Source organism: Saccostrea cucullata, unplaced genomic scaffold, assembly GCF_032062105.1.
Source record: "Saccostrea cucullata isolate Sc308-1 unplaced genomic scaffold, CSIRO_AGI_Scuc_v1 ctg6551, whole genome shotgun sequence".
Lineage (NCBI taxonomy): Eukaryota > Metazoa > Mollusca > Bivalvia > Ostreida > Ostreidae > Saccostrea > Saccostrea cuccullata.
The window spans coordinates 9,398-32,013 of NW_026928002.1; the positions used below are offsets into that span (position 1 = coordinate 9,398).

General features: G+C 32.1%; 2 protein-coding genes across 3 annotated transcripts; one reads left to right on the plus strand and one right to left on the minus strand.

The window, feature by feature from the left end:
- Window positions 1–2,446: 2,446 nt before the first annotated feature.
- Window positions 2,447–21,199, minus strand: LOC134276145 (scavenger receptor class F member 1-like; the record flags this gene model as incomplete). Its single annotated transcript, XM_062758416.1, has 8 exons — window positions 2,447–2,458; window positions 5,285–5,412; window positions 6,677–6,811; window positions 8,078–8,215; window positions 8,547–8,681; window positions 9,915–10,073; window positions 18,346–18,588; window positions 20,974–21,199. Coding segments are annotated over 8 exons (1,176 nt in total), but the record flags the coding sequence as incomplete, so codon positions are not given.
- On the plus strand, window positions 10,199–14,066 carry LOC134276144 (uncharacterized). Of its 2 annotated transcripts, XM_062758415.1 has the most exons (4): window positions 10,199–11,170; window positions 11,439–11,543; window positions 11,853–12,023; window positions 13,477–14,066. In XM_062758415.1, the coding sequence occupies exons 1-4, from the start codon at window positions 11,150–11,152 to the stop codon at window positions 13,486–13,488; spliced, it is 309 nt and encodes a 102-aa protein (XP_062614399.1). In that variant the 5' UTR covers window positions 10,199–11,149; the 3' UTR covers window positions 13,489–14,066. The 2 variants fall into 2 exon arrangements, 1 of the variants encoding a protein (XP_062614399.1); XR_009993983.1 differs by having other exon boundaries at window positions 10,199–11,543; window positions 11,861–12,023.
- Window positions 21,200–22,616: the final 1,417 nt, after the last annotated feature.

Genomic DNA, 22,616 nt, shown 5'->3' on the forward strand with positions numbered 1-22,616 from the left:
CTTAGCCATTACTTTTGAACAAGTCGTGCTAGGGCTTTCCTATTTTGCAGTTGTATTTCTTGTGAGAAGACCCTACTTTGGGTAACGATATATTTAAATTGCATTTAAGAAAAGTTTAATCTTCGCTATGTTGCCATACAGGGGCATAGCTGTTTCACAAACACATCGTTTTATATATGAGGATTTGCGGATAAGAGATGGATACCTCAAAGCGTAACAGACGGACGGACGGACATCCCGATCACTATATACCCTCCCGCTTTTCAAGCGGAGGATATAATAATATATAATACTGCTGATTTTTTCTGTCAGTTTGATGATTTCCACCATCAAAAAACAATGTTTACCTAACCCTTAAGGCTTGATAAATATTCTACTCCTATAGATTCTGAATCATTGCATTTACCTTAAAATATGGCTATAATTGTATAATGTTATGAAATCAACATATCATCAGTTTATTCCCAATAAGCTCAGGTGAGCATTTTGGCCAATATGCTTCTTTATCTAATTTTTTTTGCCCCCTAAAAATTATTCGATGGGGGTCATTATTCGTCTTTACATCGTATTACTCAAAGTTTATAATGTAAATCTGTTTTTAGTAAAGAGAATGTTTTATTTTGTATTTAAATTTTATAAATATTTCTTTTGTAAACATTTTATACTGTATTTCGTTTTTGTAAATTATTCTGAAATATGATTGATCCTTTGCTCGAATCTGATTGGCTGTAGGATACAGGATAGGATAGGATAGGATAGGATAGGATTGGATTAATTTCTATATGTTCCTATCGTGAATCCTGAATCCTATCCGATCCCATCCCATGTCAACTTGTGGGATAGCAGCACTGTACATGGTTATACTTATTTTATTTTACCAATCCCGTTCAAATGTTTTCAATCCAGCTCTGCACAAATAGGTTATAATCCTCTGATGAAGAAAATAAGGATATCCTTATCATCATAAAATCTGGGACACTTCAATTCATCAGAAAACTAAAATATTTGATGAAATTAGTAAATGATTTGATGTACCATTTTTATTGTATATGTATTCTATTTTTGGTGTCATTTTATGCTAAATCCAACTGGATTTGAAATGATTTAAGCAATAATGGGATAAAAAAAGTTGATATAGCTAACACATTTTTACTAAAAAAAAAAAAACGTACTGGCACTCCCATTTTATACTGACAAATTTAGTCTAGATAATTACTGTCCATGTGCTGTCATTACTGATGAACTATGCACAAACTTTTGATTCCCATCTAAATTTTAAAACCGCAATCGATGTCATCTTATCCACAAAATCGCTGTTGAATACAAATAATAGTTCAATTTTAATTGATTAGTTATTTCAATACCAGTGCTAAATATTTAAAAGAAAAAACTAATTTCAGCTCTAGAAATAAGGTTGTGTACGATATTTTCCATTCATTCCGGGCTATAAAGTATCAACATATTCAGAAATAGTCTTGGATATGAAGAAATGTTTTTATATTTTCTCTTATGTTTAATGTATATAAAATGAAGCATATATTTTCTTGTAAAATAAAATGTTTCAGTTGTTACGCACTTGGAAATTGATAAAAAAAATTTACAAATTATTGTGTTTTTATTTCTTTTGTCTGTAAACAAATGACCCCCCACCCCTGGAAACACAAACAGATTTGGTATGATTTTATGAAATGACAGTCCATATTACCCGTAAAAATATTTCATGAATGAATGGGGGTTAAAATAATTCTCGTTTTCCGTTCATTTCTATTGTGAAAAAACACGAGTTTTTCCAAAAAGTTTAGAGTTATCTCTCGTTGTTTTCCCAACTGAGAAATGTTTTATGAAAACAATTTTTTTATCGACTTAGATCAGCAGCGGCTTTAGAGGATTCTTTTTGATCATTGTGCAATCATTAAAATACATTTAGGTTTTTTGTATGCTAAACATTCATTTGTACCTATTTTTTGGGGTTTCGTTTGCGATCGGTATATCCAAAGCATTCTTTCTTTTTTAATTATCTTTTTATTAAGGCAATGCGTTATGCCGTCTTACGAAATAAAAGTGAAAAATGTTCGCGAATTTTGCAAATCGTAATAGACAATATTTGTAAGGAAAAAAATTGGATGGGGTAAAGTGGAGCACTTAATTTCATAGCCTTTCAGAAAATACTGAACATCAGTCAAACAACGAAATCAGACACAACTAACCTATAATATAATTCCTTAATTTAATAATCAATCACTGAATTTAGAAAATTTGCATATATTATGTTTATCATAAAAAAAAATATTACAAAGATAAACTTTTGATCTACCGAACGCATTGATGAATTTTTTTCTAAATGCATAAATGGGGATATTTTAAAAAAAAGAGTCCTTTTTTTTACTTTAATTTACAATTGCGATCATTGGTAAGAGGCTCGTCAAAAGGTGTTGCTTTTTGTGAATCATATGTCTATCTGTGAACATAATTATCTTTGATGTATTAAATTTCTTTATTTAAAAATAGACAAAAAATTCAAATTGATTGCGATATCAAAATTATATACAGCAATATTGATATATCAAAATTTTCTTATAAAGTAGAATGCAAACAGATTACAGAACATTTCAACTTAATATTTTGATACATATCTTCATTGATTTCTATTTCTATTATATTCTATGACATGAAAAGCATACCAAATACTATAGTTGGGTTTAAAGGATAAATTAACGGTACATGTATAAGCAAATACGTGTACATGTACATATGATCGAAGTTTTGGGAAAAATAACTGTAATCAATCTCAAAGTCAATAGAATACAAGTTAGCTAAAACATCCGAGAAGAGATAAGGTGCGATGAAAACTATACTTTATTTGAAGATTCCAATGTTTTATAGGTTTCCCTTTTTTCCAAATTTCCTCATTTCAAATCAGTGGGAGAAGTGCCATTTTCTTTTAGTTCAACTTTGCGTCTTTTGTATGACACTAAGTCCCTCATTAACTTAATCATTTCTCTTTGATTTGCCAGTTGTTCAGAAAACGCACATCTACAGTACCGACCGGACACAACCTAACAGAAAGCGAACCCGGAGCGGACCCCAGGTTCGCTCTCTGGGTCCGCTCCGGGTTCGCTCGGGGTCCGCTAGGGCTGACCCCGAGCAAACCCGGAGCGCACCCAAAGCGAACCCGTAGCGGACCCCGAGCGAACCCGAAGCGGACCCAGAGAGCGAACCCCAAATTCAGTAGCGGTCCCAGAGAGCGAACGCGGGTTGTGTATTTCTTTACAGAGTTGTCAATCAGGATTAGCGATTAACCAATCAGCGCATCAACCAATCAAAATAGCATATTGATCTGTCGATTGGGATATAAGATCGAACGTATTGATTTAATTCGACATAAATCCAAGCACTGTACATACAAGTAAAACGTGTGAATGTGCTGTGTTAATCTATTGTGATATTTAAAATATTATTAAATAATTATTTATTTCAATTGTCCGGGTTGTATTTTATATTTATATAATATTTAATTTCTTTTTTATTAAAGCAATTAATTAAATAAATTGTGTAAATACATCAGTTAATGCATAAAAATGGAAATCAATTGATATTACAATTCTTACTGACAAAAAGCGGAGAAAAAGAAATATAGTTAATCTTCGACAATTATTGTAAAATTTCATCATCTAAAGTTGAATTGGAAATTTAAATAATTACTATTAAATAAAGAAAGAAATACGAACCGCTATAAAGTACGTTTGGTTTATCGGGGTATACTCAGGTGAAGTGCGATTTACATAATTGAACGAATTAATTACGCTAATTAATCACGACATTTAGTAAATCGTACATTGTTTCATTCTATCAAAATGCGTAACTATACTTGACAAAGAATAATCAGAGAAATATAATATAGAAGGGATATTTTAACATATGAATTATAATCTATTATCAATTTTGAAATGTTTTAGGACTTGTTATCGGAAAAAAATTAATAAAGGCGTTAGCAATGTATAGTTATGTGGGTTGTTCGAAAGATGGTAACGCAAACTAATTGTAGAGTTACACTAAGTTGAAAGAATTAATAAATCTTGTTAAGTATCATCAGGAATTGGATCTTATTCACGTTCATTCTGGTGAATTCATTGCAGTTTGTTAATACCATTAGGGCGCAATGACTTCTATCTGTGCATCCAGAAGGAAGATTTTTATATACACGCATTTTTTTCATGCCCAAGAAGACTAAGAAGATCAATAATTTTGAAGTAAATTTTGAATAATTTAATGTAACATGTAAATTGAGAAAACATAAATAAAATAATTAAATAATTATAATTTTTTAAAGACAATGTGTGTGTGAAATAAGGGGCATATATTTATATATTCTTATCGGATCGGGAGAACAATTATTATTTGCCTTTTTCTTTATTCTGATAAAAATCATTCTCGCTCCAAAATTTTGACCTTGAAAAAGCTCTACTATACAGTGTAATTTTTTTTTTTAGAAAATGTCCGGTAAATATATATTACGAACTTTTAATGTGTAACTACTATAAATAAACATGATAAAGTCTAAATATATCAGATGTACAAAAGGTTACATGTAATTTATAGATGCGATATCATCATTCACGTGTGTTTAGTAAACATTCAAACTACGAATTAGCAAAACAGACATGTAAGGAATAACAGATGTATTTTTAAACTTCTTATACACCATTCGATACACTGAAAATCAATTCAACACTCTTTTCTTCCTCTTCTTTTTTTTTCTCGTTATAACTTACGAAAAATAAATGCCTTATAACCCGTTGTTGAATTAGTTTGAATTTCTCGGGATAGAGAAATCAAGGAAATCAATTATTCATGTACAGGTAAATCTACGTCTAATAAACAATTTAATTTCAGAAAATTTATCAAAGTTCTCGATAATGTCACTGTTTACATGTACAGTGTACATGTCCGCATCGTCGCATAAACAGCAATGATCGATCCACAATACCATTACTGTATTGGAATATACAAGGGGCGGGGCTTACTGGCGGTGAGATTAAAGCGGGGTCCGCTTCACGCATCAGTGCGTAAAGCGGTCCCAGGAAGCGAACACCGGGTTCGCTCTAGCGGACCCAGAGCTGACCCCGAGCGAACGCGGAGCGAACCCGGAGCGCACCCAAAGCGCACCCGGAGCGGTCCCAAAATTTCTGAAAGCGAACCCGAAGCGGACCCCGAGCGAACCCGTGAAGCGAACCCGGGGTCCGCTCCGGGTTCGCTCTGGTGTTAGGTTGTGTCCGGTCGGTACTGTATCTCCGGAATATCCTGGTTCACATAATCCTGAACAAGATCCGGTCACAGGATGGCACGGGCTTTCATGTCTGCAATAACCGCATTTTTCTTTACATTCTCTGCCATACCAATCAGGGTTGCATGCTAAAAAAGGGAAAAAGATTGATAAATAGTATTGCTCATTTCGGTCAGAAATATAGTTACTCAATGTACGAAAAGATTTTGAATACAAGGGGATTATCACATTTTTATTTTCATAGGAAGGTTAATTTTTTGTAGTAAATACATATATGGACACAAAATTCCATGTCCTTTTGCGATGTAAACTACCAAAACTACTCAAAATTCTTTAGCTTTGAAATTACCTCTTCAGAAAAAAATGCAAAAGTACAGTCAATTCTCGAATTATCGCCACTCGATTCATCGCCATTTTCGCAATACCGCCATGATTTCCCAAGAACGTTTTTCCTGCTATATAAAATTCTCTTTATAACGCCAAATTCGCATACCGCCATCCGCCACCCTGTTTTCACAACAAACGTCCATTTTTAAGTGTCAATTATCTCGATAAACCGCCACAGGTGTGTGTGGTCAGTGAAGCGCGGCTAATTGGTTGACACTATCCCTGTTGTAAAGCTTGCAAAGGCAGGCAAGGTAATGCAATTAAGTAATTAAACAAGGACTAAATAAACAATAATTTTAACATCAATTGTTATAATAATTTTGTTTTCTGTTTAATAAAATTCATTTAGTCAGTTTTGCCACGAAAGCGGTCGTTGTTAAAGTACGTCAATAACTATATTATTTAGATGATCCCTGCCTTAAAAAATGCCGCAAAGTTTGCTGAAAAATTATTATACGGTATAAATTGTGAATGTTTAATTAACAATGTTGCCATAAACAATACATTTATCCAAGAATTCATTTTACTTACTATCGGCAATATATCACGACGATCGACCAAGCATGTTTTTTTTTTCAATAGCAGAACTGCAGATTTGATTGCACACCCATGTACTTGTCTTTATTTCATAACTGCACATATTGTTTTAGCGAAATTGTACATTAAAAAAATTACTTGAAGTATTTTCAATCAGAAATATGTTTTATATACATGTAATAATAAGAATAGAATCGCTAAATGGTATTTCTAAGAACGGTAACTCTACTTCTTGTTTTCAAGAAGATGGGAAATTCAATTCATCGCCAAATTCGTTATACCGCCATGATTTCTGAATTACAAAAGGTGGCGGTTTATCGAGAATTAACTGTATATGATTTTACAGAGACAAAGAGATGAATATGATTCAGAAGTCTAGCAACAAAGTAAAGCTGCAATCAAGTAGTAAAAAAGGTCATCTATAAGACACATAAGCAGATATTTAAAAGAATATGAAGTGTTTGAAACCTCTGTCGCATTTATATCCTTGATATCCAGATTTACAAAAACCGGAACAGGATCCGTTGATGTGATGACATTGGCTGTTATCACAGTGACCACACTTTTCCAGGCATCCTTTGCCATAAAACCCCTTGTTACATACTACAAAAGAATGTTTCAGATATGAGATTCTCTCCGAATCGAACATACACATATATGCATTCATCTGACCTCAAAACTTGGACTATAAATACTTTTTGTTAGTATAGATATACAAAAATAATGCTTAGTTAATTTTTTCATGACCATGACAATTCCACTCTCAAAGAAAAACATATAATGTTAAAATGTTTGATATCTCGAGACCTAGACTCCACTATTGAATTTTTATAGTATACATATACAAATTAAACCTTTGTAAAAATTTTGGCACAAAAAAGACCACCAGTCCTCTCTCATAGAAAATGTAGTATAATCTTAGAATGTTTATATCACAGACATCCAGGTTTACATAACAAATGCAAGGATACAATCCACCGAAACAATGACATTGCACATAACTATAAGATTGAATAAACCTAGATCTCTGATTGGCTAAGATGCAACATTGTATAAATATACCACGAAAAAATTTTCATCTAGACCTGGATTTTCAAGAGATAGTACGGTTTTATTTTGCTCTTTTTGACTAAAAATAAATTGGTAAGTACGGTTTTATTTTGCTCTTTATGACTAAAAATAAATTGGTAAATCCTTAATTTATACAGATTACCTTTAAAAAATTGTTAGAATTGCACCTTCCTCCATTCAAATGAAATTATTTTAAAATCACCTATTTCAGTTGGGCCAATTTTTTTCTAAATTTTAGTAAAATCTCTTGGTTCGCGGGAATTTGATTTCGTGGATGAAAAATTGTTGAGTAGTTATGTATGTAATTTTTTTGTGGTGTACATGAATTCGTGGGTCTCTACATACAATAAAAACACGAAAATTTCATCCTCACGAAAGTTTGTGATTTCACAGTAGCATTCATGCACATAGAACGGAAGGTGGCTGAATTGCAAGGAATTTTTTACTTATATTACATATTGAATTTTTCATTTAAATTACAATCCTATTTGATAGATTAGTTGTGTATTATTTAACTACACATGTAAACCGCATTTGCCTAATATGATTTATCTCCGAGATATTTGTCATTCCTATTTACCAGGGTTTAAATTAAAAATAATAATTATAAACATACGTGACAGTTAAGAAATCTTAAAGAAAAAAATGGTTGCACAGGACTACATGTATTTCGTAGTCATATACACTAAAAATATGAGACATTTCAGAATACAGAAAGTTATAGATTAAAACAACTAACATTACGTTGCGTTTCAATATTATATGAAAAGACCAGTAAACTATCTTAAATATATCAACCATTTTGGCATCTCTCTCCTAGATATCCGGGTTCACAAAGTCCGGGACAGGATCCATCAATGTGATGACATGCTCTGTCACCTTCACAATACCCACACTGCTCTTGACAACCTTCACCGTATACGCCCTTGGGGCATTCTGGAATACACAAAATGTATGAATGAAAAAAATCAATTATTTTCGTGGGAAGGTTAATTTCTTTGTAATAAATACATAAATTGACACAAAATTCCATGTCCTTTTGTGATGTAAACTACCAAAACTACTCAAAATTCTTTATCTATAAAATTACCTCTTCAGAAAAAAATGCAAAAAAAAATTGACCCCTCAAAAGTATGTGATTTTACAGAGGCAAAGATATGAATATGATTCAGAAGTCTAGAAACAAATTAAAGCTGCAATCAAGTAGTAATAAAGGTCATCTATAAAATACATAAGCAGATATTTAAAAATATGAAGTGTTTGAAACCTCTGTCGCATTTATATCCTTGATATCCAGATTTACAAAAACCGGAACAGGATCCGTTGATGTGATGACATTGGTTGTTATCACAGTGACCACACTTTTCCAGGCATCCTTTGCCATAAAACCCCTTGTTACATACTACAATAGAATTCGAATATTTCAGATATGAGATTCTCTCCAAATCAAACATACACATATATGCATTTATTTGATCTCAAAACTTTCTGTTAATATACATATAAAAAATATAAAGCTTAGTGATTTTTTTCACCACCCTGACCACTCCACTCTCAAAGAAAATGAATAATGTTAAAATGTTTGATATTTCGAGACCAAGACACCACTATTGAATTTTTATAGTTTACATATACAAATTAAACCTTTGTAAAAATTATGGAACAATAAAGACCACCAGTCCACTCTCATAGAAAATGTTGAATAATGTTAGAATGTTTTATATCACAGACATCAGGGTTTACATAACAAATGCAAGGATACATTCCACCGATACAATGACATTGCTCATGACTATAAGATTGAATAAACCTAGATCTCTGATTGGCAAAGATTCAACATTGTATAAATATAATACGAAAAGATTTTCATATACACCTGGATTTTCAGGAGAATGTACGGTTTTATTTTGCTCTTTTTGACTAAACATAAATTGGCAAATCACTAATTTATACAGATTACCTTTGAAAAATTGTTAAAATTGCACCTACCTCTATTCAAAAGAAATTATTGTAAAATCACTTATTTTCGTTGCGCCAAATTTTCGTGGTTTTAGTAAAATTTCTTGGTTCGGGGGAATTTGATTTCGTGGATGAAAAATTGCTGAGTAGTTATGTATGTAACTTTTTGTGGTGTACATGAATTCGTGGGTCTCTACATATTTCGAAAATATGAATATTTAACCCTCACGAAAATTTGTTATTTCAAAGTAACATTCATGCACACAGAACAGAATGTGGCTGGATTGCAAGGGGGTTTTTACTTATATTACATATTAAATTTTTCATTGAAATTACAATCATTCCCCTCTTCCTACCCTATTTGATAGATTAGTTTTGTATTATTTAACTACACAGTCATGTAAACCGGTTCTGCGTAATATTATTTATCTCCGAGATATCTGTCATTCAAATTTACCAAGGTTTAAAATAAATGAATAATTATAAACATAGGTGACAGTTAACATATCTTAGAGAAAAAATTGGTTGCATAGGACTACATGTATTTCTTAGTTATATTTACTAAAAATTTGAGAAATTTCAAAATACATAAAGTTATAAATAAAAACAACTAACATTGATTAACAGTTGCGTTTCAATATTATAATAAAAAATAAACTATTTTGAATATATCAACCGATTTGGCATCTGTCTCCTAGATATCCGGGTTCACAAAGTCCAGGACAGGATCCATTAATGTGATGACATGCTCTGTCAACTTCACAATTCCCACACTGCTCTTGACAACCTTCACCATATACGCCCTTGGGGCATTCTGGAATACACAAAATGTATGAATGAATAAAAAAATATTTTCAAACTTTTCGATCTTTATACCCTTCACTTTCGTACCGGTCAAATTATCCGGTGGTGAGTTGAAACACGACTTCGCGAAAATAAGATCTCCGTATCTATTTTATGGTAGCATGAAGGTATAAAAACTATATATCATCTTTTTGGAAATTTTCTCTACTTTTAAAAAATCTAAAAAGATTATGTCTTGATTGCCGGTATTTAATCGATTTTACGTTGTAAAGACAAACGTGACTTTTTGAAAATGGTGTAATTTTCCAAAGCAATTGCCGATTATCCAGACGATTGGCATTTTTTGTCCTGATTCACTTTATGAAGAAAGTATGGTATATTCTTAAAGCATATTTTCTCTGCTTTTAAAATATGTAAAAATTATTGTTATTACTTTAAAGTATATTTCTAAAACAAGAATTTTCTTGCACATACGTGTTTTTTTTCTCGATTTTATTAGTAATGTTTACACAAGGCTCAGTTTTACGTTTATTTCTGTGTTGAAATAGGGAAAACAAAATAAAGATGGTAAGAGAAGAGAAAATTTCCTTTCCAACAAGCCCTTACAGGCCTTCTAACGCTCAGTATTTTTTTTAATTACGATAATTTGAATTTGTGATCTTCGCATAGTTTTTATGGAAAAATCGGTCAATATTTACATGTAACGTCAAGGTCGACATTGTTGCGTCTTACTCGAAACAACAAATTCTTTTATAAGACTTTTTTGACCATTTAAATAAATATATATATTACTGAGATCAATGCATAATACAAAAATTAGATTTAAAAAAAAAACAGATTTTAATATCGTTGTATCTTGTTATGCTGTAAACTTAATTTGCAATTTAATTATATCTATATTGGCACGAAATTTAACAATACAAAAACTCGCATTTATAAATAAATACGACTCATCACTGTATGAGTTGATACGAATTGAAATAACCACGTGTTTCCGCTATGGTAGCAGTACACAAACAACATGATGGTGATCCAAAATCTGAACGTCAATTTTCATGATTATTTCACGACGAAGATCATCACATCAATGAATCAAATAATACAGACATGCCTAATTGGTATAAGCAGGTGAGAATACGTGTATATTGACTGAAATAAGTTTAAAACGCAATTAGTTCACGTTCAAAAGAAAACTAAATGTACACATGTACTAGATCTTCATATTTTAGTGTGCGTATTTCGTATTGTTCTGCCAATTTTGTGTTGCTTTTGAACTTTGATGCTTTTGACAATCACTCGTAAGTTCAAAGTAATATCAAAGTTGTAATAATGGATAGTTGTTTTCAGTATGTGTGTACCAGTGTGTATATGTGCCACATTCACTTTGAATTTTTAGGGTGCTGGCACCTTATGCAATAATACTTTCATCTGTGAAAACCCACTTGCTAATCCCACCATGAACTACGAAGGCCAATTCATATGTAAGGACACCAATGAACAGGTAAATTTTTGTTTTGGTATTGAAAATTTCTGTATTTCTAATATTTCAAAAAATAAAGTCAAATTTCATTTGTGTCATTCTCATGATATTGCATTCATACAAGTTTATAAACATTTGATTTATATTTTGAAAAAAATAAGTGTTTGAAACACATAATACTTTTGATGCTTGATTATTCATACAAACACATTATTTAAACACGTAATATCTATTTGAATGAAGCCGAGATATGGAACAAGCTGTTTTTATAGACTGCTGTTGTATTTCCAATTTGCATAAAGTATGTGGTTAGAATTTCCATTTTCTCAGTTTTTCAGACACTTTCCAATTATCGTACATCATATACATGGGTTGTCAAAATCACTGGATGGTTTATCAACACTCCCAAGCTCACGAACAGCCTTGCCCCAGGAATTTTGCCCTGAAGTAACATTGCAGTCTATTGTCTCCTTTCTTTTTACAACCCTGGCAGCCATGCAGGTATGCAATTTATGAAAGCCATGAAGGGACATAGATTTTTTTAAAAATTATATAGTAAACCAAGTTCTCGATTTATACAATCCGTTCTCTGGGATTGACAATCTGTTATAACAAATTGCCAATTCATTCTCACAGATTATCAATTTGTTCCCTCAAATTACACAATCCGTTATCTCAGATTGTATAATTCATTCTCTTAGTTTAAATGATTCGTTCCCTCGGAATGTAAACCCATCCAATGATTTCACTAAAATTATTTATCTGTACATATCGGATATGGTATACATGTTGAAAGAATAGAATATTGTAGTATTTTACATCCTACCATTTATTACATATTACCGTCCAAAATGAGAAAAATACATGCACATTTTCAGATCCATATATTTGTACAACAAATTTTTTTAAAGTTTTTGTGTTGCGTGTATATTAGAATAATTGAAAGTCCTAAATAGTAAAAGTGAATATGGGTCCTGTGTAATCAGAATATTTCTAAAATAAATTAATGGTACATTGAATTAGTTATGAAAGAGGTTGGAAATGACCAGTTGCTGAAACAAAATAAATAGAATGCACTAATTGATTAAAATGCTTGGATGTATCTGTACATATATGTGATGAAATTCAAGAGCACAGATTGCCAAAATCATAAGACTGATGTTGTAACAAATCAAGATCTCGAATTATTAATCTGTGAAAACGAATTACCAGTATGTAATTCGAGATCTCAAATTATGAATCAAGGGGGCGAATTAGTAATCTGTAATATCGGATTGTGTAATTCGAGATCTCGAATTATAAATCGAGGGAACAATTTAGTAATCCACGGAATTGGATTGTCTAATTCGAGATCTCATTTTTTTTTTTACTTTTTTGAGAAATTGATGTGTCCCCTTATGGCTTTCGTAGCAATCTAATTAAAATTAGATTTTCCATCCATTGCCAGATTTTTTTTATATGTTGCGATAGCGTAGATGGCTTTAGTCAGATTGCCATATATGCTATTTGTTTTAGTTCATTAATTTTATCATGATGGTTTACTACAAGGTTGTTGAATTATCAGTCCTGATAAATTGACTTAACAATATCGTTAAAATACTGTAGACGTACTATTTTCCACGGAGTCATAATTCCGCGGAATCCCCATTTCTGTTGAATCCGCGGGTAGAAAATTACGCGGATTTTCTAGATTGTCACTAAATGCCTTACATTTATATTAAGTACGCTTGGACAAATTTCCGCGGAAAACGTTTGACCGCGTACATAGCGTAAATTAATACCACGCGGAAAAAAGTACTTCTACAGTACTTGAATCACATAATAAATACAATGTCAATTTTAAAAGGAAAATCAAATAAATGTAGGTATTTTAGCATTCTTAATTTAATTTATAAATGTAAATTCATATACACAATGACATGTATCTGTTTCAAAATATTTAAATCTTTTACAGGATAGAAGCTGATCCTTTGTACTTGACAGCAAATAATAATGTCTTGGACAAGTTAAAGAATTTCCTCCAGTCTTACAGAAAAATGACAGTCGATAAAAGAATGGTGGACACAAAGTAAAAGTGCCCTTCAACATTTTGTTGAAGATTCCAGTCTGATTTGGAATTCATCTTACAATATTTCTGGATTTGTATATTTGGACATAAACGTCACATTTTCAACTTAATGACTAAATAGTTTTGCGTTAAATATTGCCAATGCTATCTTTTATTATTATCTCCCTTTAAGATAACATGTCAAGTCTTTATTGTAAACCTTAAGCTCTGTTATACCAGAAAAATCTTGTAATGAAATCATTTAGTTTATTTTTTCTTGTAAGATTTAATCCATGGAAATAAAAGTTATTTTTAATGGCATCAAGAGAATGGAATTTTTTGTTTAACAAAAAGATTGTATACATGTTTTGCAAGGGGTTTGTAAGAAGTAGACCAGAATTCTTTGCTTGCAAATTTTGTCGTTCGCCATTTTTTCACGTCAACTATTAGATGATTTATCCATGATTGAAGCATTTCAAAATTGATATTCAATTAGAATTTAAAGCAAAATTCGGTACTGATATGACCTTGACCCCCTTCAGACCAAGAGTGTCAAGGTCATTTTTTAATACAAAAATGTTCTTTCATCTTTATGGCCCATATCTTACATACAATATCATGAAATATACAAAAAGTGTCGAGAATGTGTCCAGAATGTGAAATAAAAAATATGTATATAGACAAAAACTTTAAAATGTTGTTGCTTAGCAACCATTTAAAAGGTCATTAAACAGATATTTGAATTAAAATGATGCATGGATATTGCAATTCTGATCCCTTCTTGAGAGTATATTCAGAATTTTCCATTTCAGCATCCATTGTGTAAAATTATGGCAAAAAAATTGAAAGCGTTGAAAAAAAAAATGATGAAACTTTTGCACTTAAATGACCTTTGACCACCTAAAAATAGTTCTAATGAGGTCAAACTTTCAATTTATCTGCTGTTCGTCCCTTGTAATTTTATTTATTAGTACTAGCTTTCTTAAAAAGCTTGTCTGACGTTAGAAAAATTTATGATTATCTGAGGAAATTAGAAAATTTGAAATCAATGTGATCAACATAATTCTGAGTCCAGGAATAAATTATTCTGCTAATAATAATAACAAACAAGAGATGTTTGAACAACACTTTGCCCCCTCCCCAATTGTAATATTTCCAAGTCCAAGGGGTATAACTCTGTCAAAAAAGGCACGATCGTACACTAAACATAACATGATCTACATATCTATCTGATATATCTGTATATCAAATTTCATGTATGTGCAACGGTTGTAAAGAAAAGGAACGGAAACTAAGTGGACCAACAGACCGACGGACCAACCAAGAGGCAGATCGACATACAGCGCCAAAGCAATAAAACCTCACTTCCACGAGGGGTGGCATAAAAAGTTCAATCCAGTTGCATTTGTATGTACATGAAATAAAACTTGGATATCAATTTATTCTACATAGACTTATACTGTATAACTTGTAATTTTTCTTTTTATGGCCGTAGGAAACATATAAAGGAGGGAAACCCACCCACCAACCCCATTCTACCCATATATAATTATATGCTCTAAACCACACTCAGGTACTTTATGTCTGTGTCCAACACGTCATGTAAACAATAAAGTATTTATATCAACTTATTTGATTGATAAAAAATCCTTGCTGGTGCGCCAATTGATTTTTATGTTTGTGCATCACTTCCCCATGACATTTTTTCTGATTGGCCTTTCCCCAAACACTACAGTCCCTGAAACGTTCTACTTTCCCACCTGAACGGTAAACGAACGCTGAACGAACGGTGAGCGAACGGAAAAATTGGAAAGTAGAACGTTTCAGGGACTGTAGATAAAAACAGTGCTTAAATTAAATTTCAAAAGAAAGAGCTTTACATCACATTATTATGTGGTAAATAGTTGGTGGAATTATGATTTCTTTTTAAAATACATTGCAATAAACAAATTATAAATATCAAACTGGTGTGTGAATCGGTAAACTGCTTTGAAGGCTTGAATGCACGTAAAATAATTATTTCATATTGGGCTAGATATCATTTTCAATATGCAATCTAAGTATGAATTATCAGTCAACTTGTCAGATATTATAATAGAGCATCTTAGTGATGAATAAAGTGCTAGGGATAAGCCTAACTTTTACTTCTTTAAAAAAATCACGCGTGATTCAAATTACCCAAATACAAGGGGGGGGGGGGGGGGCATTTCCCACTGTCAATTGCTACTCATACAAATTAGTCTAAGGAAAATCACACAAAATTTCCCCCCAAAAAACTCAGTTAAATGGTCGTATTGCTCTGGTACATTCGAATAGAATATCTTTAATTTATACTTATCAATTACTTGTGTCAATCAAATATACGCACATTTAAAAAAAATCCTTCTCAGTCTACGAAGGTGTAGAGGGAGCATTTACTATAGTTTTTTTTCCAGTTGTGTGAATGTGTGCATATTTGACAAGCGAAAGGAATAACAACATAAATTGCAAATGTTTAACATCATAACATTAATAACAACATAAATTGCAAATGTTCAACATCATAACATTAAATTGGCGCTTAAGGACATTTGAATTAAACAACAATGCCGGAAAAATCTAACTATCATATTTAAGATAAACAAGGTGTGTTGGTGAAACACTAATGCCCTTGTAAGGCAACATAGCAAAGATTAAACCTTTCTTAAATGGAAATTTAATATATTGGTACCAAAAGTAGGGTATAATCACTGAGAATACAATTATGAATTATGAAAGTAGGCCAAGGTTCAGATATCTTCAAGGTCATTGTTATCCAATGAAAGGTCTTGCCACAAAAATTACATATGTAAAATATGGAAGCCCTAGCCCTTACAATTTAGAAGTTATGGTCAAAGTTAAAGATTTTAAAACGTAGGTCAACCCCGAGGTCAAGATCAAAGATCTTGCTATCAAATGAAAGTACTTTTACAAAGATTAAATATGTAAAGTAAAAAAGTACGAGGTCTTACCCTTCAAAAATAATGGTCAAGGTTTACATTTTAAAAATAAGTAAAACTCCAAGGTCAAAGGATCAAAGTTCTTGGTATCAAATGAAGGGTCTCTTTACAAGAATTACATAAGTGAAGTATGATATCACTAGCCCTTAATTTAAAAAGCTATGGCCAAGATTAATTTTTTTTTTCATAAGTGCAAAAATTTCCAAGGTCAAAGTTAAAAAGTCAAGGTAATTGGTATCGAATGAAAGGTCATGCCACATAGAATACATATCTAAAGCATTGAAACCCTGGTCTTAACCGTTCAGAACTTAAGCAGAGGTGAAAAATTTGAAAAGTAGGTCAAACTCCAAGGTCAAAGGCTCAAAGGTCTGGCATTCAAACGAAAGGTCTTGTCACAAGCATGAAATATGTAAAGAATGAAAGCACTAGCCCTTACCCTTTTAAAATTACGGTTAAGGTTTGGTTTTTGAAAGTAGTTCAAACTCCAAGGTCAAATGGTCAAAGTTATTGTGGGTCCATTGAAAGGTATTTTCACAAAGATAACATATAAAGATATGGAGATAACGAACAATATTCAATCTCAAAGTCCATTAATCAATACAAATTAGGAGCAGAGCAAACACGGATCTCTATAATATCAGAGGTGGTATTAGGTGCCATGGAGGAGTGAGCATCCCCTGTTGACCGGTCACACCCGCCGTGTGCTCCTTGTCAAGATCAGGTAAAAACAGGAAATATTTGAAGTATGATAGCCCTATCTTTTACCGTTCAAAAGTTATGGTCAAGGTTAAATAAAATTTCACAAGTACGGAAATCTCCAAGATCAAGATCAAAGGATCAAAATTGTTGGTATCCAATGAAAGGTTTCTCAACAAAAATACAGCTGTGAAGTATACATGGTCTGGTTTCTACTGTTCAAACGATATGGCTAAAGTAAAAGTTTTGAATTTCTGTGTAAAAGTGGGTCAAACCCCAAAATCAAGGTCAAATTTAGTGGTACCCAAGGAAAGCACGTGTATCAAGGATTACCTCATCTCTGTTGATTTGTCTTTGAAATCCTGGCTTACGATTGGTTGAAGTCTGTCACGTGAAGGCGGTGGATTACTTATACCCGGTCAGTTGTATATCCATACCCGGTCAGTGAAATCTATACCCGGTCGATGTATAACGTCACAAACGCAAACGTGACGTCATAATAGGCACAGTATAAGCGCGATAAAGCATTTAGCCGAGAAAACCATTTATAAATAACAGATAAAAGGTAATTGTTTCATCGGTGGGGTAAATTCGTTACATAGTCATTTAGTGACAAGGTATGGGATGATACCTGGTTAGTAAATTTCATACCTGACTCGGCTCCGCCTCGCCAGGTATGAAATTTACTAACCAGGTATCATCCCATACCCTGTCACTAAAAGACTATGTAACTAATAATACATATGTAAAATATGAAAGTCACAGCTCCACTAAATCAAAAGTTATGGGCAAGGTTAAAGTTTTTGCCGACAAATAGACAATGAAACATGTACAGACAGAGAGACAGCTAGACATACAGTCGGACGGACAGACACGACAAAACCTACATCACGACATCAACCCGAAACTTCGTTTACGGGGGCATAAAAATAAAAAAAATGAACATAAATGAATTCACCAACATATTGTTCACAAACATACTGTTCAACCTACATGTATTTCAGTCAACATGCAACGAAAGGTGATGATTGAGTTCTTAAAATCTAAATGAAATAAGTATTGGGTAATGCGATATCAAGCAATATCAGCTCAGACAGTTTTTACAATGTAACAAATAGCTTACCATAAACCTGCACTTCACATATTTCAAGGACTGCGCCATCAATAAACGTTTTATTTGTGTAAATCCAAACAAACTGGGCTACTCCTTTACATTGTTGTTCTATAATTGGAGGCAGGATTGTCTTTCCATCATCTTGATAACAAATGTCCTGCCGGTCAGTCTGAGTTGTATTTGATAGACGGATATTAAACCCTTGTATTCGTCTCGTATTATACCCTGGTACTAATAGAAGGTATAGAGCTGATATCCAATTTATCATATTGATCAGATACTTTATTCACTCATGCAATTGCAAAATACAGAGCATGTCTTTTATTGACTGATTGTTTAAAAAATGTTTACTTGAGTAAATGTTAGAAATACGAGGGCCGCTCAAAAATTACGAGGACTGTGCTATTATTTACTCTTACAGACGTCATATACTTATGAAATTTCTTAAAGATTCCAATAAATTTTGGGCAAAATGTCTGTATTTTAAAAAGACTCTAATAAAATGGTGGGTATGTTGATATCGCTGATGGAGAGGTACGGAGCACGACAAAAAATTTGAAGCAAAAGCATGCGGAATCCAAATGTAACTCATCTATTTTTTATAATTCGTGATATTTTTCGACAATTTTCTCAAATGTATCTTTAAACTGTTCTATTATTATGTATTTAGATTTCTGGCGTGATATTTGAAGTACTATCAGAAATATAGTGATTCTTCTCTGATGCGATCTCCGTGAAAACGACTGTGAAAATGACGTCTACTGAATTGACGGCGCACTCCACTCTTGTTAAATTATGTGTAATGGTCGAAATATCGCCAACATAGATCCAAAACATGTAGTAAACTAAGGTATTCGTGAAATTCGTCCACAACTAGCAAATTGAAATTTTAGACCATTAGACCTCTATAAAACGGCTATACGGGAGTACGGGAAGAAGATTATCGACAAAACGTTATCCGGACTGTAAAGAACGTGATTGAGAGTCACCAATATCACTCTATATCTCATTAATACTTGTAGTTTTGGGTTTTAAAACAAAAAAAAATATTCTTTGCTTGTTTAATAGGTTTTATGCTTGACAAGAAATGGTGTTTGGATGTTGAGTAGATAAGGTACTCAAACTATAGAGGTACTCTTGGGAAAATGTTGAGAAACTGAAAGCTCAATCACTAATTTTTATAATGCCTGTGACGTCGAAGATTTTGATGCTCCCTAACGTAATGATATGTCCTGAAAAATCTCTCAAGATTGATACCAATTTACAAGATTTTGATATTAAATTTCGAAGACCATATAAATAACCTTTTAAATTATGTGTGGCGTTTTGCCTGATTATGTCGTCTAATATTTTTTCTGTGCAACAACTCCGCGTAATTTTTCAACGGCCCTTGTATATGATGAACGGAGGTCATAGAACTGCTAACGATAGTATTGTCAATTTTCATAAGTTAACATATTTGATGATTTTTTAACATTTCTTAAAGAAAATAATAAGAATTTTCATAAAACATTACTTATTTGGCAAAACAAAGAAAGAAAACTCTAAAAATTTTGGTAAAACATGTGTTTTTCACTATTGAAATCAACGGAAAACGTAAAATATTTCTAAAATATATTCCTCCCCATGACACAAAAAATCCTTGTTACAGGTTGTATGGACTGCTAATTTCACAAATTCATACCAAAGCTTTTTGTGTGCCATGGGGGAAACATATGTTTGTAGACAAAAACGACAAAAATGCTTATTTTTTCACCAATTTCTAAGCGATTAACAATTGAAACATTATCTTTTATAAATATAATTATTCATATTTTATTTTTTGCCTAAAACATGAGAAAATACATAAGGAACATTTAGTCATATCCAAGACTATTTCAAAATATGGTGATGCTTGAAAGCCCGATTTCAATGAAAAATATTGTGTACTTCCCTTTTTCCTAGAGTTTGATTTTCGAATAAATTACTATTTCATGCTGGTATTAATATAAGTTATAAATAACCAATAAATTGTTTTTTGTATCAAACAAAAATTTTATTGCGAAATTGTCATTGATATTGATATAAGTGTATGAAAAATGTAGGCGGGAATCGAGAGTTAGCTTGCGTATTTCTTTACTAAAATTAGAATTTCAAATAAAATTATAACTACCCAAGGTTATCAAACATGCAAATGTTGAAAATTATAATTATAATTAATGTTATTATTTTTTCAACAAGCCTATTAGAGCATAATTGATGGACTTCACAAGCACCAACGTTGAATTTACAAGACTAGAATAAGAATTTGTACCAGGAACATATTCCCTTGAATTAAAAAAAAATTAAACAGACTAAAATTACATCTTGACTGTATTAGTCAATTACGGTAACACATTGCAACATCAACACGCTCTCTCCTTACACTGTAAAGATTGTGTCAGATTAACCCTCTGAATTTCTATTGTACAGGACTGAATAATGGTAATGTATCTGGCTAAGGTTTATAGGTTGCTTACATTTTACTAAATTGCCAAAAAAAAAGATGATTCAATATAATTTGTACATATGTTATTATTTTACTTTCCAAATCAAATTAAGATACGTGAACATTTAAAGAGAAGCTAAATAACTTACCGTTAGAGTCATTTCTATACCAAAACTTAACTGATTTGATGATGTCAATTTTTCCTAGGTCAATCATTAGCCAAGCCTCACTTTCATAACCAGCTGTATGCATGCAGTATGTATAGGAATTTTGACTGACGTCTCCGTCCACTGTCTTGTTGGGGTATCCACCATAATCAACAGAACTACTGATTGCCCAGGTGTGTCCGGGTATTACAAGCTGATCTTTGTAAGAAGTTCATTAATTATATACGTTTCTAATTTGAGTGCTTACTGGCACAATAATTCTTATTAAAGTACTGAAAAGAAGAGTTAATTTTGTTACAGAAACACTTCCCTTTTCTTTAATTCTATATAATTTTTATGATGAGAATGTTGACAAATGATAACAGAATGAACAATACCAATGTTAATAATTAAATTGGAACAAGTGACCGTTTCATTTTTTAATATCTACCCACCTTCTGCATCAAATAGATTTTCACATTTAATTACACGAAAAAAAAAAGATTACCCCTCTGACAGGTTTTCTTTAACATTCAATTAATTAAATTAACGCTTGCGATATATATTTTATTCAATAAAAAAAAATAGCAGGTATTTGATAGGAGGATAGGTTGTTTCCTATGTCAAATATTCAAATAGTAGATACACGCATAATTGTAATAGAGAGTGCAGCCTATTATTAGCTGAACTATCGTTCTATTTTTTTTTATATAGAAGAAAGGAATTTTTTAGAATTGCTATGGATAACTCTATTGATGACAGGTTGAGGTCAAAAATTAAAACACATTCCGATTTTCACACAAAAATACTAATTGATCCTCAAAAATTATGTCGACATTAACATATATCTGTTATGTAATCAGATACATTGCATCATAGGCTTTTATGGGTCGGATAACTGAAAACATAAATAATACATACTATAGCATAAACCACGGTATAGAACATTAATCCAAGTAAAAAATATAACAGGATGACACTTGCTTAATCCCATCTTTGATCAACACTGATGAGAAAGATTTTTCATATATAATCCAGAAAATCTGGAAAATTGTAGATGATGATGTTGTTTCTTTCCGTATCTAACTCTTAAAAAATCTACACATTATATAAATACACTTCCTTTTTCAACACAACTTTACACCCTCTTTTTGATACGATTAACTCCGAAACAAACCTTTTTAGCTTTAAATGTCATGGTCTTTCTCTTTGCTCTTTAATTATCAAAGACCTATGTATATAATAAACAAATGCTACGTATTTAAGTTTAATGTTTTATTCGAGTTGGCAGGTATTGTCCACAGTGGTCTACACAACAGTGGGGCAGCCGGCAAAATGGCATACCCCCAACATCAACATAAGTTGTGCCCTCCCTGACGGGAAAAGTAGCACGCTGGGTTGACCTCATTCGTGCTACGGACACATTTCAACACAAATTATCTTTTATAATTATATTATTTGGCTTTAGCTTTAAATTGTATAAGATATAATTTTCAAAGTCAACGTCACATATATCAACATCAACCATCACATATATCAACATCAACCACAAAAAGTCAACAAAATCAACAGTTCAATGGTTAAATTGAAGGTGACGATTTCGCAAACACGACCACTGTGAAGTATAGTTTACTGTCTTTCCCCGA